The sequence below is a fragment of the Macrobrachium rosenbergii genome, chromosome 28, assembly GCF_040412425.1.
Source record: "Macrobrachium rosenbergii isolate ZJJX-2024 chromosome 28, ASM4041242v1, whole genome shotgun sequence".
Lineage (NCBI taxonomy): Eukaryota > Metazoa > Arthropoda > Malacostraca > Decapoda > Palaemonidae > Macrobrachium > Macrobrachium rosenbergii.
Window position 1 is genome coordinate 33,574,937 of NC_089768.1, and position 15,961 is coordinate 33,590,897.

At 37.8% G+C, this 15,961-nt stretch overlaps 2 protein-coding genes across 5 annotated transcripts in view; one reads left to right on the forward strand and one right to left on the reverse strand.

Annotated features, from left to right (window-relative positions):
• The window catches only part of Atg14 (autophagy related protein 14), a 49,589-nt gene that overhangs the window by 22,667 nt on the left and 10,961 nt on the right, over window positions 1-15,961 (reverse strand). For all 4 annotated transcript variants that reach the window (XM_067130573.1, XM_067130571.1, XM_067130572.1 and 1 more), the window contains exon 2: window positions 12,257-12,516. In XM_067130573.1, coding sequence (XP_066986674.1) covers window positions 12,257-12,516 — 260 coding nt within the window. The remainder of the gene's footprint in view (window positions 1-12,256; window positions 12,517-15,961) is intronic.
• Window positions 3,358-7,500, forward strand: LOC136854228 (uncharacterized). The gene is made up of 3 exons (XM_067130577.1): window positions 3,358-4,264; window positions 5,957-6,186; window positions 6,932-7,500. Exons 1-3 carry the CDS (start codon window positions 3,850-3,852, stop codon window positions 7,397-7,399), a joined length of 1,113 nt encoding a protein of 370 aa, XP_066986678.1. The 5' UTR covers window positions 3,358-3,849; the 3' UTR covers window positions 7,400-7,500.

Sequence of the window (15,961 nt, forward strand, 5' to 3'; positions counted from 1 at the left end):
AGAGAGAGAGAGAGAGAGAGAGAGAGAGAGAGAGAGAGAGAGAGAGAGAGAATTTCAATAAAATGGCAATTAAAAAACTGAAAAAATGAAAGTGATCTTGTTATATCAGAATGAAAAAAAAAGTTAAACTCATTATTTTTCCTCCACGGGTTGTTTGCACATGCGCAGTGCATACGTGATGTAAAACTTGCAAGGCAGAGCAAACAACAAAGGTTTCGTTAAGAATAACATAATATCAAGTCTTAAATGAAGCCAATGACAAATTGAAAGATGCACTGAGGAAACATTACCACATGAAGGCTACAGGATCTATTTCATATATACAATACAATAACTCCTTTCGAAAAAAAAAATGGAAAAGATTGACAGTCATACGATCACGACGCACATATGTTAATACAAAAATATATTCACAGAGCGTAAAAAGATCAAAATAAACATGTATTCTTTCCAATCATGTCTATGCAAAGTCACACATATAAATCGCGTGAGGGAACGGACTCGTTTCCGCGTCAATAAGGACACCCAACCAAAAAAAAAAAAAAAAAAAAAACCGCTGACTACACAAAACAAGGTGCTTCGATGGAGCCTCATCATGGGAGGATACGGTTTGAAAACAGGATGAATATTTTCGCAGACTGTACGACGCAATCACGACGGCCATCACCGAGACTTAAAGCATGCAAATTACAAAAATATTCTGTGACGTCGCAATATGCAAATAACCAGGTAATAAACGGAAGGGCTGGATAAAAGATGGAGATGCGACTTGGTATCCGGGTTAAAAAGAATGTTAAATTATTGTTAAATGTAAATAATGCCGAGAGCGATGATGGAAAAGTGTTGAAAGCTTCGTCTGTTAGTTTGATGTTACTTTTCTGGTTTCAGTTATTTATTTTTAAAAGGTTACAGTAATGAAGCTGTCAGCTTAAAAAAAAAAACAATAAATTAAGCAAAGGTAACGGATAATTTCTTTAACAAAATAACATTTCAAATTATATATCTACACAAAATAACGATTTTAAAAAGTAAAAAAATATTTATTAATGGTGAAATAAAAATAAAAAGAATTTAAATTCAGAAAGTGCATCCACAGTTGATGAGTTTCTTTGACAAATTCAAGATCTCACTCAACTGTATATACACACACAGTGTATATATATACTGTATCTACTGTGTGTATATATATATATATATATATATATATATATATATATATATATATATATATATATATATATATATATGAAATACTGTTAACACAGGTTTCTGTTGCCATCATAACACATTTGTGTCAAACATCTGAGAAGAATAAGTAGCTTGAATACAAGAGAAAGCATTTATGGACATGATCTGCTCGTGGATAGATGGGGAATTCGCTTAAATTCTGCAGGAAAGACCGTGCATATAAAACAGGCTGGTAGTTTGGACTTTATATAAACCACACAGCATCACAAAATAATTCAAATCCATTTGAAGATTATTTTCACGACGCTGCTGACAGCCAAAGACGAATATCTCGTCTTTTGATTAATTCACTAATTTATCTAGTGAACACCATATTCTTTGGAAGCTTGAATTTCAAGTCAATGGACCCTATGGACCTGTTCCATATGAAAGGGCTTCATCTTCTTCTTCTTCTTCTTAATAATAATAATAATAATAATAATAATAATAATAATAATAATAATAATAACAATAATAATAATAATAATAATAATAATAATAATAATAATAATAGCTGGGGAAGTAAGAAAAGCAGAAAACTAATATAAAAAGAATGGGAATCGTCACTATTTCAACAATGAATTCAAACGGACATTTTCATACACCGGGAAACTCAACCTACAATAAAATAAAAATTATCTTTCTAATAATGTTCACTTTCCTTATCATTCATTCGCCCTTTTCTTGTTCCTAATGCTCATGTCAGTTTTTTTTTTATTTTATTCATAATCTCTACTGTTCATACGAGCAGAAATAATTTCCTTTTCCTCCTAGCGTCTGAAAATACAATAATAATTCCACAGGGGATACATAACAGTGAACACTGAATTAACTCCGCATAACGAATATTAAGATTCGTGCGAAGCGTTCCACGCGAGAAATGCCAAGATTCATGAGAATATATTTCAAGATAAAATGAAAAACGGCCGTTTGAAAGGCTCAATACAACGAAGGAGGCCAAGAGACATTCCACAAGATCATCCACTCGGTAAACTCAGTGGTAGCTAATCTTAGGCCCAAGAAAATATTAGGCCTAGCAACCCAGCCGCTCCTTCAAGAACAATGGTATGCGCCGAGAGAGAGAGAGAGAGAGAGAGAGAGAGAGAGAGAGAGAGAGAGAGAGAGAGAGAGAGAGAGAGAGACTCGTTATGATTCTCCACAGATGGAAAGCAACATTCATGCATTAAGAAGTGGTAAGGGACATTATATATATATATATATATATATATATATATATATATATATATATATATATATATATATATATATATATATACATATATATGTGTGTGTGTGTGTGTGTGGGTGTGAGTGAGTGAGTGTATCTACGTGGGTGTGTATATATGTCTGTCTGTTAGCAGACGGGGGTCTGGGTAAGTCTTCCTACTTGAGTTTATACTTTTAGGATTTTTTCTCTTTTCTGAACATTATTTTTAAGTCACTGTATTCCATTACCACTTCTTGATATGTATGAACGTTGCTTTCCATCTGTGGAGAATCACAACAAGTCTCTCTCTCTCTCTCTCTTTGTGCATATCATTGTTCCTGAAGGAGTTGTTGGGTTGCTAGGCCTAATATGTGTGTGTGTGTGTGTATATATATATATATATATATATATATATATATATATATATATATATATATATTATATATATATATATATATATATATATATATATATATATATATATATATGTGTGTGTGTATGTATGTATGTATGTAAGTGTATACACATAGTCCAGGTGATTCATATACTGTACCCGCCAAATAATAATAATAACAACAATAATAATTTACAATACACATTTTATGTATCAATACTTGTACCCGCAACAAAAGAGAACTGCACAAAACTTTTAAGTTAAATTATAAAACTTTTTAAATATCATCAAAAGAAATCCGTCCATACAAAGTAACGACAGTCATCACACCTTGAAAACATAAACACCCGACTTATCATCCTTTAAGTTATCACATAATGACATCATAGTGGGCGTGGCCAGACGCTGGATGGTGGCTTACCATTGGCTGGACGTCGAAGGACCTAGAAATCGGCGTCTACGTTGTCAGTGCCTACGACGTATTATCGATGACGTTTTAAATCCATTTCGTAATTGTGGTTATAGCAGAGACACATTAATCCAGGCTACAGTACATGGTTTCCCGAGGTTACAAAAAGGATTAGCGTGAAAAGCAGACCGACAAATGATGTTGAAAAAAGCGAACAGGAAAGACGACGAGGAAGTGAATCCTGGCAGACTCAACAGGTACGAGGAACATCCCTCAGAGCCAGGCAGAATGCCAGAAAGGCTCAGTGTGGTCGCTTCTCAATCCAGTGCGGGGACGTTTTATCCTCTTCTGCCGCTCCTCGACTCGTCTCCCGACAGGAAAAGGGGATTGCAACATAACCCGACAGTTCGTAAACAACGACTCGCGTATATAATGCCAAACGGCCACGAAGGTCTCGACACCTGACAGTGACTCTGAGGGTGACAGGTGTCTGTTCGTACCCCTTGTGGAAAATAATAGCTGGTCAGGATAACAAACAAAAAGCTCGTTCTCTTTCGGCGGAACGCGAAGCGCAATTGTGAACGTAAATTAGGTCTAAAGAAACGAAACAAAATGGGATTTTTGCGTAACGTGATGCGGGGCATTCTGACGTGCGTTGCCATGGAAACCCTGGTGAAGGTACCCTTCCCCAACGTCTCGGGTGCGCCCAACATCAAACTGGACACAACGAGAATCTACCTGCCGCACGAGTTGGACGACCTGCTGCAGGCTGCTGCCCAAGAGAGCTGCATGAGGGACCCCAACTGCAACCCCAACACCTTCTTGGGAACGCACCAGGCCAGGTGTTCCCTAGGGGCCGGGGCGGAGGAAATGCTCAGCTCAATGGTCAACATCAGAACGGATTCCGTCAGGCGATGCAATCCCTTCACAGGCGAAGTCCTCTGGCCTGCTACAGGAGAATGCGTGACCCTACTCACGCAAGGACCTTGTCCTCCAGGATTGTGGGTCAAGCTCACAGTGCCTGATCGTAAGTTACCAAAAGATGTCTTTACAGATATACTTTAACGACAACTACATTAAAAAGGTTACGGCAGGAATACGTACATGTTGCAAGTTAAGATTCCGTGTCAGACTGAACGTTCCAAGAATTCATTCTAATTTGGTTTCCTAAAATAGCACGATGCATATGTAAGTGTTTGTGACTAACACTGCAAACTCCATTTTCTAAGACGAATTAGATGCATGGCCTTGTTTTTCGAAGGACTCGCTCCATTTCCATCAAATCAAATTAAAAGTAATGATAGGTTTTTTTCATGTTTTACATTAACGTTACAATACCAAGAATTAGATAATTCCTTTTAATCTACATCTGTTCTTACTCTCTCTCTCTCTCTTCAATACTACTTCCCACCCTATCCTAACAATTGTTCCTTATTGTAACTGCGAGGTCCCCCCCCCCATCTTTACATCTTTAAGCCTTTTTACTCTGAATAAGTTAAGCCCTTTTACTCCCAGTGTCCCTTTCAGCGCTGAATGGCCTCGTATGTCCCAACGCTTGGCCTTTGGTCTAAATTTCATATTCTAATTCCAAAACCAAAACTCTAAAAAAGTACCATTTGTACCTAGTTCGAACACTTTTAACGCATTTAAGAATCCAGGTCGTACGCAAAATAACACACTGAAGAGAAAGCCTCAACTCTCCGGAAAAAAAAAGCTTGATTTCTACTTGTGACGCGATGAAACCATTATTTAACCGAAAATGAAATTAATAAGCACATCAGTTACTCATCTTCTACAGAGCCATATCACAAATAAACTTACACAGTTTAGTAACAGGGTTGTAAATAATAACGATAAACAATGCATACACAAACAAACAAACAACCAAAGGAAACTACAGCATGTGACCTTAAGTTTACTGTTACTTTTACTGCTCCTGCGCCTCAAATCTATCTTCTTCTTCTGTCTCGAATCTGAGAATTCCCGACGAGATCTACGTAGCGATAATGACAAAGGCACCTCTAGTCGCACTGGTTACTGTTACCTTGACTGTTATTACAAATGATTAGTCTGTCAAAACGCCTATGGAAAAAAGACACCACACAAGATAGGTCAGAATTTAAAGATGCCCTAAACCAGTTACTAAACTGTTTACTAATCTAGGGACCCTGAAGAGAAGGGCAAGTGACTTACAAGAGAGAGAGAGAGAGAGAGAGAGAGAGAGAGAGAGAGAGAGAGAGAGAGAGAGCATTAATACCCAAAATACCTTGCAACAGAAGACAAAAGACTTGAGAGAGAGAGAGAGAGAGAGAGAGAGAGAGAGAGAGAGAGAGAGAGAGAGAGAGAGAGAGAGAGAGAGCATTTACTAACCAAAATACCTTGCAACAGAAGACAAAGACTTGAGAGAGAGAGAGAGAGAGAGAGAATGAAGCCTCAAATAACAACTATTACTTCAAAAAGGGGGCCAAACCTTTATAAAGTTTTAGCCACATCCTGCGTCGAGGTAATTCCCTCCACACTTCGTTTGTTTCTTGTTTTGGACTTGACAGCCACAAAAAGAAGTCATTACTCTGATCAACATAACCTTGAGAACAGTAACTTAAAATTAACAACAACGTCGGAAAAAAGAAGAAATATATACTTTTATATATATAATAATTTACATATACACGATAATTTTATAAACATAATCGGCAACCGAGTATGTTTACTCCCGCAGTTCGGCCAGTATGTGAGAGACGACCTTGCAAGGAATCGCAAGCACTGACGGCGAGTAAATGTACGAACAAACAGGACGAATCCAACTGTCCAACAGGAATGACCCTCGTCAACAACGAATTCGGCCGAGGAGAATGTGACTGCAACCGTGGCATGGCCTACCATACCCTCACTCGGAGATGCTACAAGCCCTACTCCCAGGGGCCATGCCCTGTAGGTCATGTCATTAAGGTAAGGAAGTATACATTAAATTTTCTTCTCAAGATTTCATTTGCACGAAAATAGTTCTGACGTTAATTTTACTTTTGGTTATATCTGAATTCTAATAATCCAAAAAATAACTGAAATGTATTCCTGGACTTCTAATACAGATTTTAGACCAATATCGTCCACTGGTGTAATCTTTCTTCGTTTGTAATTTCTTGACGGTATTCTAATTTTCCCTCTTGGCCCAAATTTCAAAATAATTTTTTGCGTGAGCTTTTATCACATCCCCATTCCATACTGTGTCGTCTTCACTGCAATATGCAATTATCAATGTTTGCAGTTTATAATGTGTAAGACCACATGTAATGCACCAGTCATTCAAGAGCGCTAATATATTTGTTACTGACACAGAGCTGAAAAGACAAACCAAGTATAATTGTAATGAAGTTTGCTGCTATCACAGGAATATTTTCGATCTTTATAACAAAAATAATAATAATGGAAAGAAATCAACGGGCGAGATGATAGCAAGAGCTATCATAAGCTAAGAACAGCACTGCGTAAATTGTTTGAGTGAAAATGTGTATATAACAGACAAAAAAATAGAAATACAAAGTTCACTAATGGGTCTTTTTATAATAATAATAATAATAATAATAATAATAATAATAATAATAATAATAATAATAATAATAATATGATTAAAAAAGGATAAAAGCCCAACTGAACAGAAACAACAAAATAACCTCTCTTTTGACAACCCGTATAGGTCACAGACAGCCAAACAATCGGGAACGCCGAGTGTTTTCCGAACGTATGCCCAGAAGAAAACATGGTCATGATCGACGACAACTGCCAGGTACAAGACTTCAACTCCGACGCCAGGGGCACGTGTTATTTCCTCGACACCCAGGGCCCTTGTGACTCCGGCATTCTGACCATCGACGACGTCCTTCTCGAGCCCCTCTGTCTCCTGCAGACGGAACCCCACAGCATCTTCAACCTCCCGAACATCAGGGGGTGCCCAAGGGGTTCCATACGCGACAGCCAGGGGCGCTGCCGACAAGACTTCTCCAAGATTTTTGGAAGACCCCCACCCATCGTCACCAGCAGGCCAGGGACCGTGAATGGGACCATATGCCCCAAGGGGCAGCTCTTTCTTGGGGGCTTCTGCTACCGCTTTCCATCCCGCAGAGGTAATAATTCTAGACCAACACCTTCATCTCCAGAACCTTGAGGAGGAGGAAACTTTCCGACAAACCAAAGATGTAAGTTTTAGGGACTCGTGCCTTGGTGGGACCTGCTACGCAGTTTATATAAATAAAGGTTTAAGAATAATTCACGTTTTCCAGCCTTCTAGACTAGCAGTACAACGAAACTATCAAAATATTTGCCTCATATCTATGACGTACTTTACGGCCAAAGATCAGTCTATCAGCCGAGAACTGTTAAGACAATGACAGTAAGCAGCACAACCCAAAAACTGGTGCTAATGGAAGAGCCAATGGTCTTGGGTACAGAAATAGAATACTTAAGGAGTGTTTAGTCAATGGCTGTGAAGTCCTCTGTGTTAGAAATGCCTTTGAATGGCAGATGAGCCTCTTAGCTAAGGCAAATGGTAAACATGAGTGCCATGTCTGTAGGATAGCAGGGGAGATACTAATCCCACTGCTCTGTGTGGTGTGGAAATGGACAAATGCCAGAGGGCATGGGGTACTGATCATGAAAAACAAGTCAAAAGTGAAATGAAAGTGTGTGCAGAAATAAGGACAAGGAGTGAGTCGAGGGTAGCTGAGAGGTGTTGAACTGGGGAAGGTCATAAAATTGCAGTACCAGAAAGACTCTGGAAGCAGATAAAAGAATGCAAATTTGTTGGTTTCAAAGGCTGTTTGGGCAGGTTAGATTGATTGTGACTGGAGAAAACCTTTCAACAGGGGGTATACAGTCCAGGAATGAAAAAAGAATGAGTGAAGGAGAATTTTCTTTTTTGAGTTTGAATGTGTCTGCCTGGGTCTGAAGAATAAGAAATGGAGGCTTTCTAATTGATTAAAATGCATAGCTAGGTGACACCCAAAGAGATAGTATTGGTAGGTATGGAATTCTGGAGAAAATGAAAATGGAGTCTTGCAGAAACATCTTTGGAAAACGTATTTGTTGAAATGCATTATTTTCATAGAAAACTTCATAAATATCCTTGGGAAAAACAAAATAGTATAATGAAAATATTTTGCTATATTGTGCATTAGCATATGGTAGATGGATGAAGAAGATGACAGATATAACGGTGATAAAGAATGAAAACAGAAGTAAAAATAGTTTAAATCTGAAAGGAAGTCACTGAAATGTCTATAAATATGATTAACCCAAAAGAGTGTGACAAAAAGAATGTGAGAATAGCTTATAAATGGAAGACGGACAAAATATACACAAAGATTAAAGAAGTTGGACAGCTAACCAGGAAGATACCTAAAGGAATGGGAGTATAAACAGCAGGAATATATGCTTCACTGATACAATGTATAATGCAAATACAGTACTATAAAATGTAATACTGTATGCACTTACTGTATGAACAAGGATGAAAATACCAATATCTCGCTGTACCATAAACTGTTACAAGGATATGTATAGCTCATAGGGAATACCGTAGCTGTATTACCATTATTATTTCAACATGACAGCAGATCATCACGGACTATGCTGCTTTACAAATTACATGTGGTGTCAATAATCTACTAAAACATTAAAATCTATAAATGCAAAAATAAGGCTTTATATACTGCATACTTACCAAATAATTACATAACTACAGGTTTTCAAACCAAGGCAGCCTAAAAATTCAAAATTCGTGGCAGTGCTCAATTGTTTTGTGCAGGTGACAAGACCCTGCCCACTTTCGGGTACCAATAGGAACAACTTGGCAGAGAGCTTCAATTCGTTTGTGCCCTGATGTCCACGCGATGGGAGGAGGGAGGGCTCCGATCATGTAATTACTTGTCAAGTATATATAAAACTTTATTTTATCAGAAAAATGTCATTTTTATATCAGTAACTTACCAAGCAATTACATAGCTGATTCCACAGCCACATCGTATGGCACATATTATCAATACTCATATGAGGATTCCCATCAATCACCCAAAACTTGTTACAGATACTCATATGAGGATTCCCGTCCCTAAGGGTTAAGTGGGTCACGGACTCATCTTTTCTGACTTTTCTTCAAGTATTACCTATAAAACAGTAAATAGTAAAGGCTATTTGAAATCTGAAGTCTCCAAACCCAAGTCACTAACATAACTGACTTTGATAAATGTGTCGCAAGTTATTGTCATTTGCATTATTATATTTCTTGTTCTTGCTTCTCAAATCTGTAATCATGAATTAGTGGTTTTCTTGAATCAGGCATGTTACAGCATTGGTATATCCTGACCTAACATTCTGGTGGCATAATTTGCTCTAGTGATGCCACACCCTGGTCTATCAACAGCAAAGCAAGCCCATGAAAACAATGGAGACTAGCCTAGTGAATGAATATTAACCAAATAAAGAAAAATTCCAAACTCCCTCTAACTTATTAAAACATTACATTTAGTGTAGGGTAGGTTTAGTCTAAGAGATTTATCAATTATCCATAACTGTTAGATTTACGCTAGAGCAAAGACTAGCCTACAGAAAGTTTTAATAACTTTGTTGGGTCACTGGTCTTAACGAAAGCTTGCTCACATATGCTATTAGGCTAGGCGATATAAGTACAATATCCTCATTCGTTACAAAGATACCACAGCCTAGCATAGCCTATCACACAACCGAAGATTTGTAGACCTAGAAAAGGCAGTTCAGCTTACCTTCAACAGTTAGCAAGAATCATAACCTAGCTTTCTCAACCAAACATAGGTAGGCCTACCATACATTTAATGCAGGGCAAATTTATTTTCTCACTGAACACAAGACTACATATTTATCTTTCAACTTCTATTGTAATTTTGCATATATATTGTACCATTACTGTTGATGCAAAACAATCATTTTTGTGCTTACCCTATCCATATATCTAACAATTAGTGGGGAAAACTATAGGAAGTTTTTTTAGAGAAATACAGTTACAGTAAGTTCAAACATGAGAGAAGCAGTTGAAAAATTATTTGGTTAATATGTATAACCATCAAAAATCACAAGGAACAAAACTATGATATAAAAACAGGGAAATGCTGCATAGGTAATTACTGTACAGGGGTACATACTAAATTTACCTACCCTAACCTAACCACGAGTCCCACACGAATGCAGAGGATAAATGGGTGATTCTCCTCCCTGCTAACCCCTTAACCTAGGCTATGAAGTGTAGCAGGCCTAGGCTATATTCATTTAAGAAGCTACCAAGGGGCAAGCCACTGTTAGACACTGGAAAAGTTAAACATGGACTTGGGAAATTAGTTAAGCCTTCTCGCACTAACCTGTAAATACCTCATTTATCAACAAACTGCCCTTTACATCCCGTTAACCCCAGGTGTCTACTACTATGTGTGAACAGCAAGTGGTATCCCAGTTGCTAAAATTCATGTCTGTCCATCAGATTCATCAATTTTACTTATATGCTAATGCCTCTGTCATTTTTTAACATTCTGTTTAAATAAAGTACTTTTAAAACTGCTTTTCACTCATTTACAGTTTATTTTTTTGGCAAACTTTCAAATTATATGTAATTTTTACAGATTTTTTAATATTCTACAATATCTTTACAAATATAAAGATGATTAGTAATACTGCAATTTACATCACTTCACCACTCCTGTACAGTATATCAGGATGCAATTATCAGTTAGATTAAGAAAAATATTATAATTACTTCCAGTTGTAACATGAGGAAAAAAAACATGCTCAAGTGTTTTCTTCGTTTTGAAAGCCCACCCATTTCCACTGCTAAAACCTCTTACCTATCAAATATATGAAAGGTAATGAGTGACACATAATTACATCACCCCTCTTAGCCAGCCACAGTGCATAGTCATGTCATAGAAGGGAAATCCTTCAGCGATCAAACAGAAGCATTATATTTCCAGATACAGCATCTAAAGCAAACTACTGTACTTTAGTGGTTTGGTTTTCAGAACAGGAAAGCCAAAGAAAGGGCTGGGCAATGGATCTCGTTAAGAAAAAAAGCCGCGTTCATCATAAGTCATCAGACAGTATCCCATTCTTTCTGTCATGGCATAAAGTTAACATCATAGCCATATTATTCTTCTTATATTACAGCTGAATAAACATAGGATTGGGCAAAGTATTTTGGCTTAGCCTAAATGTAGACCACGTCCATGCACTGGAGCCGACAAAAGTCTCGGCTAATTTAAACAACCTGAGAGACCAATTATCCAACCACTGAGCAAATAAGGCAGTTTACAAATCATGTGGGATAGTTTTACCATATACTGTTAAGGGAGTGACACTACTGACTGTATAATAAAATGGTAATACAAAAGGACATTTAATGCCTGTGATGAATTATTCAAACTATACACACTACTATACTTGACAAATAAAGCATCAAAAGAAGACTGCATGACAAAAATAACAAGCCTTGCCTTGTAATCCAAAAGAACAACAAATCGGCCTAGTGTAGTGCAAAATTGAAGGCTACTAACGTGGCCTGGTTCGCACCAGTCGCTGACTGGAAAATTTACTGTGTTTTGTTTGTTTTCCTTTATGTTTATAAATTTCGAGTGAGTCTATGATATTTACATCTTTTACTTATGTTTTTATATTCATTCCCAAAGGGCTAGTACTAAACACAGGGCATACTTTGCAGCAGGCCTACACTAATACTTACCAGACCAGAGGGGTGTGAATGGCACACCTCCTGCACACCTTTACTCAGCCAACGGGATTATTCACCCCATAGGTTATGACAGTTTAGGCGAATAACGTTCTCACCCTACGCTATCAGTCTTGGCCCACCTATTCACAGAATAGCAGCTAGGTTAAGCTAACCTAAGCTAACACCTTTAGCCTAACCTAGGTTACGCAACGTTCTAGAAATGCTTACATTGGGCCTGAGAAAATACAGAATGCGAGATGACACGCAACTGTCACCTACCTCTCTGGCAGCTTCATTCGGGAGTGGTAAAAGTCCCCATTGCGCACACACTCCCTGCAGTAAAAGGCTTTGCTCTTCTGATTGCACAGAGGACACCTTTCGTTCTCCGTCAAGATGCACTCCCTCATTGTGAAGTTCTCATTTTTGGTATGCACTTTGAATAATGGAGAACCCACGTCTTCTGAAGCCGGGACAGACATTGAATTTTCCGATATTCCGTCAGAATAAGGTCCGAGGTCTCCGATTCTTTCGACAACAACCTGGAATAAAATTGGCAATGTTTACGGACGTCAACGTAACTGAATATCCAATGACGTTGTAAATTTGTACAGAATGAAGAGCGAATTTTTTAATATTATCGTGTAGGAATGAATAAAAAACTGATTAGAGATCGTTTTATATAGTTTAGGGTTGCTTTCGTTCAGCCCACTGCTGAAAAAATACCGTGAAGATTAACATGGGATACTTAGGGTTGTACTATTATACTGTAAATAAATATCATTGCCAATAGTAAGATCAGCTGGCTGATGTAAACAAAGAAACCTAATTTTGCTCCGCAACATTCCGAGTGACGAGAAGTGTTCCAAATAAAGAAACTGTTAGTTGATATTATTTTATATTGAAATAAAGAAAAACAATAACTAAATAAGTATTGAAAAACTTCCTTGAGAAGCACAGTACGTAATAGGATATTTAACGATCAAAATGTGGCATACAATATGAAGACAATCGCCAAATGCTATGATGGTCATAGCATGTATACAGTATATATATATATATATATATATATATATATATATATATATATATATATATATATATATATGTGTGTGTATATGTGTGTGTGTGTGTGTGTGTGTGTGTGTGTGTGTGTGTTATTATATATGTGTGTGCGTCTGTTAGCCCAGGAGTATTAGGTCTTTACCCGGAAGCAATTGGCAGAAAGCTGATTTTTTTTTTTTTTTTTTTTGCACAAAGCTTCAGCATATTATGTGGATAATCACAGCACAAAGTTCCATGAGTTTCACCTTGTGGCATTTTCAAAATTCAAGATGGCCGCCAGTCGGATTTAAAAAAGTTCTTTCAGCCTACCATGTACTTTCTGTGACTAAATTCATATTTTAGCAAAATAGAATTTTAATTTATCCCAGTGACTTCAGATAAAGATAATACAAAAAAAAAATCAAAGATGGTATGTATAATGGACACTTTGTGATGAAATTCCTCATAAATAATGATAAAGTGAAGAAAATCACAAGAACTTGAATGTTCATTATCTTTTGATCATTGAGAAGTTTATTTTTGTGCATAGCTTCAGAATATCATATGGAAGACTACAGCAGAAAGTTCCAGAAGTTGCAATTGATGTCAGTTCAGAAATTCAAGATGGCTAACCGTCACAATGAAAGTGTATACTAATACCTCATGTAAATGTACTTTGTGATTAGATGAATATTTTAGTAACTTATAATTCTGATAAGATGTATTCCAGTTACTTAAGATAATAATGATACAAACAAATACAAGATGGCTGTCCTGTGATGAGAGCAGAAAGTCATAAAGAATTATAACAAAATAGACCAGTTTAAAAGAGCAAGTTTTGATTTTTTTCAAACGATGAAAAATGTTCATATTGGGGCAACAAGAATTGCATGTATTTACAAACCGCCACTTTTTTATCCCTTATTTAAGCACTGTCATCACCCTATAAATCAATTACCCTAGAGTTTTTGCAATTGTGAACATTACAAACAGTACAAATAAGCTACACTCCAGACCAGACTTGTAGCAAGAACACCATTTACCAAACCCTGTCTCACATCCACAAGATATCATTTTCAACACTCTCACAAACAACAGGTCTATCAGTCCCAGTTGGATCCAATATTCCCTCCCTGTGCTGCCAACCCCACTCAGTTGGCGGCAATTCATTTCCATACCACTGCTGAACAGCAAGGTATGCTCTGTAGCTGTGGAATTTGCCAGCTGCAGAAGTGGGAGTGATTCCAGTTTGAAACTAGATGATGTCAAAGATGTTCTGTGAACTAATCGGTTATACATGAGGTACCGAAGTTTATCCAGCGTCTTGATCGAGCTGCTCCATACAGTTGCAAAAGAAACTGCTCTCCAACTCTAGCTATTTCATCTTGAGCACTACCGGATCGAGAGAAAACACTCAGGCAATCCCAGTTATCACCATTAAGCAACACTGCAAGAGCCTTCTTCTTCACTTGATTGTAGAGTGCAGACACAGTATCACATCCTGTGATTGCATGCACAAACATAAAGAGCTGCTTGATGTTCTGAAAGGCCTCCTGAATTTCCCATATAGAGTACATTTGCCATGGGGTTCGGCAAAAGTGTGCATTGAGATCCTTATCTGCGGTAGCTTGTGTAACCAACATCACAAGTAAATCTGTATCAGTCCCTACAACAACAACTGGTGCATTTTCTGCCCTCGCAGTGTCCGTGGCTGTTGAAATAATCAGCCAATCCACATCTGCAATGCTCTGCTTCACAGTCACACATTTGGCTTCAAATTCTACCACCATTTCTTTAATCAATCGGTCCTTATTCTTGACATTAGCTAAAAATGCTTTATGTTTGGTGGTAATTCTCATTTCCAAATCGAACAAGATACTGGCTGATGTATTTTGTTGCGCTCACCGACGTTGCTCTGCTACTTTGGTCGATGTGTTGCTGCCATACCCATCGAACAGAATTATGGTATCCCTCCCATAATGTTCAAGTACACATGAAACATATTGGTCACATACTTGATCATATGTAACATTCTCTGTCCATGGCAAGCTTTGCAGGAGGTGACCTCCATCAAGGATGAAGAGTGCTCCACAAGGAGGGCTAATTAATTTATTCTTTACCTATGATATTAAGAAATCAAGATATTTGTAGAATGGGGAAATGCCTCCAAACATACCGTGGCAACTGAAAGTTCCCCCTGGAGACAGTCTTAAGCCACTTATTCGTGGATTTAAACGCAGGTGGAGTTGTTTGAAATATTGGCAACAGCACCAAAATGATGCCATGTTGGTAGGAAATCTGATTCCGCTTGTTGTTATTGCATAAAAAAACTTTATCAGTCTTGAACCTATGTAATTGACTTAAAATTAAGCGTAACGAATAAGATGATATTTGATATCTGTAATGGGAAAAATGGTGTTATCTCTTTGTTGTTGTTATACATTTGGCATTTGCGGAGATTAACCACACGTGGGGAGGACCCAAACAGCCCCACAAGAGGCCCAAAAGAGCAGAGACTCCCGAGACCCAAGAGCTCATTTCAGTCACGGTCAGTCGGTCACCCCACAGCCAAGCCAAGTCAGAGTCGACCAGACGTCAAGTCCACTAGTTTCGTGCTGTACCTCGCGCTTCCTCACAGTGTAAGTTTCATCACCATGGCTGAACAACGTAGTCGTCAGAGGCTTGACAGTCAGTCCAAAGAAATCATTTACAATGTTGCAAAGTATTTCATAGTGGAGAAACAGCAGGGTGGCCCAGTAACTCATGTTAGTAAAGCAATGCGTCGAACATCTGATGCAACTAAAAGGAGTATGCGCACAATTCAAAGAATTTGCAAAGAGGCAGAAGATGCTAAAAAGCAATTTGGGGTGCCGATATTTCCAGCTAAGAAGAGGAAGGCGACAAAAACTGTTAACAAAATCGATGACTTTGACAGGTGTGTAT

Bases quoted from the DNA above. Each gene is read 5' to 3' on its own strand.
- LOC136854228 (XM_067130577.1), top strand. From the start codon at position 3,850: ATGGGATTTTTGCGTAACGTGATGCGGGGCATTCTGACGTGCGTTGCC. The intron at 4,265-5,956 runs GTAAGTTACCAA...TTACTCCCGCAG, and splicing joins CAAGCTCACAGTGCCTGATC to TTCGGCCAGTATGTGAGAGA. The intron at 6,187-6,931 runs GTAAGGAAGTAT...CAACCCGTATAG, and splicing joins CTGTAGGTCATGTCATTAAG to GTCACAGACAGCCAAACAAT.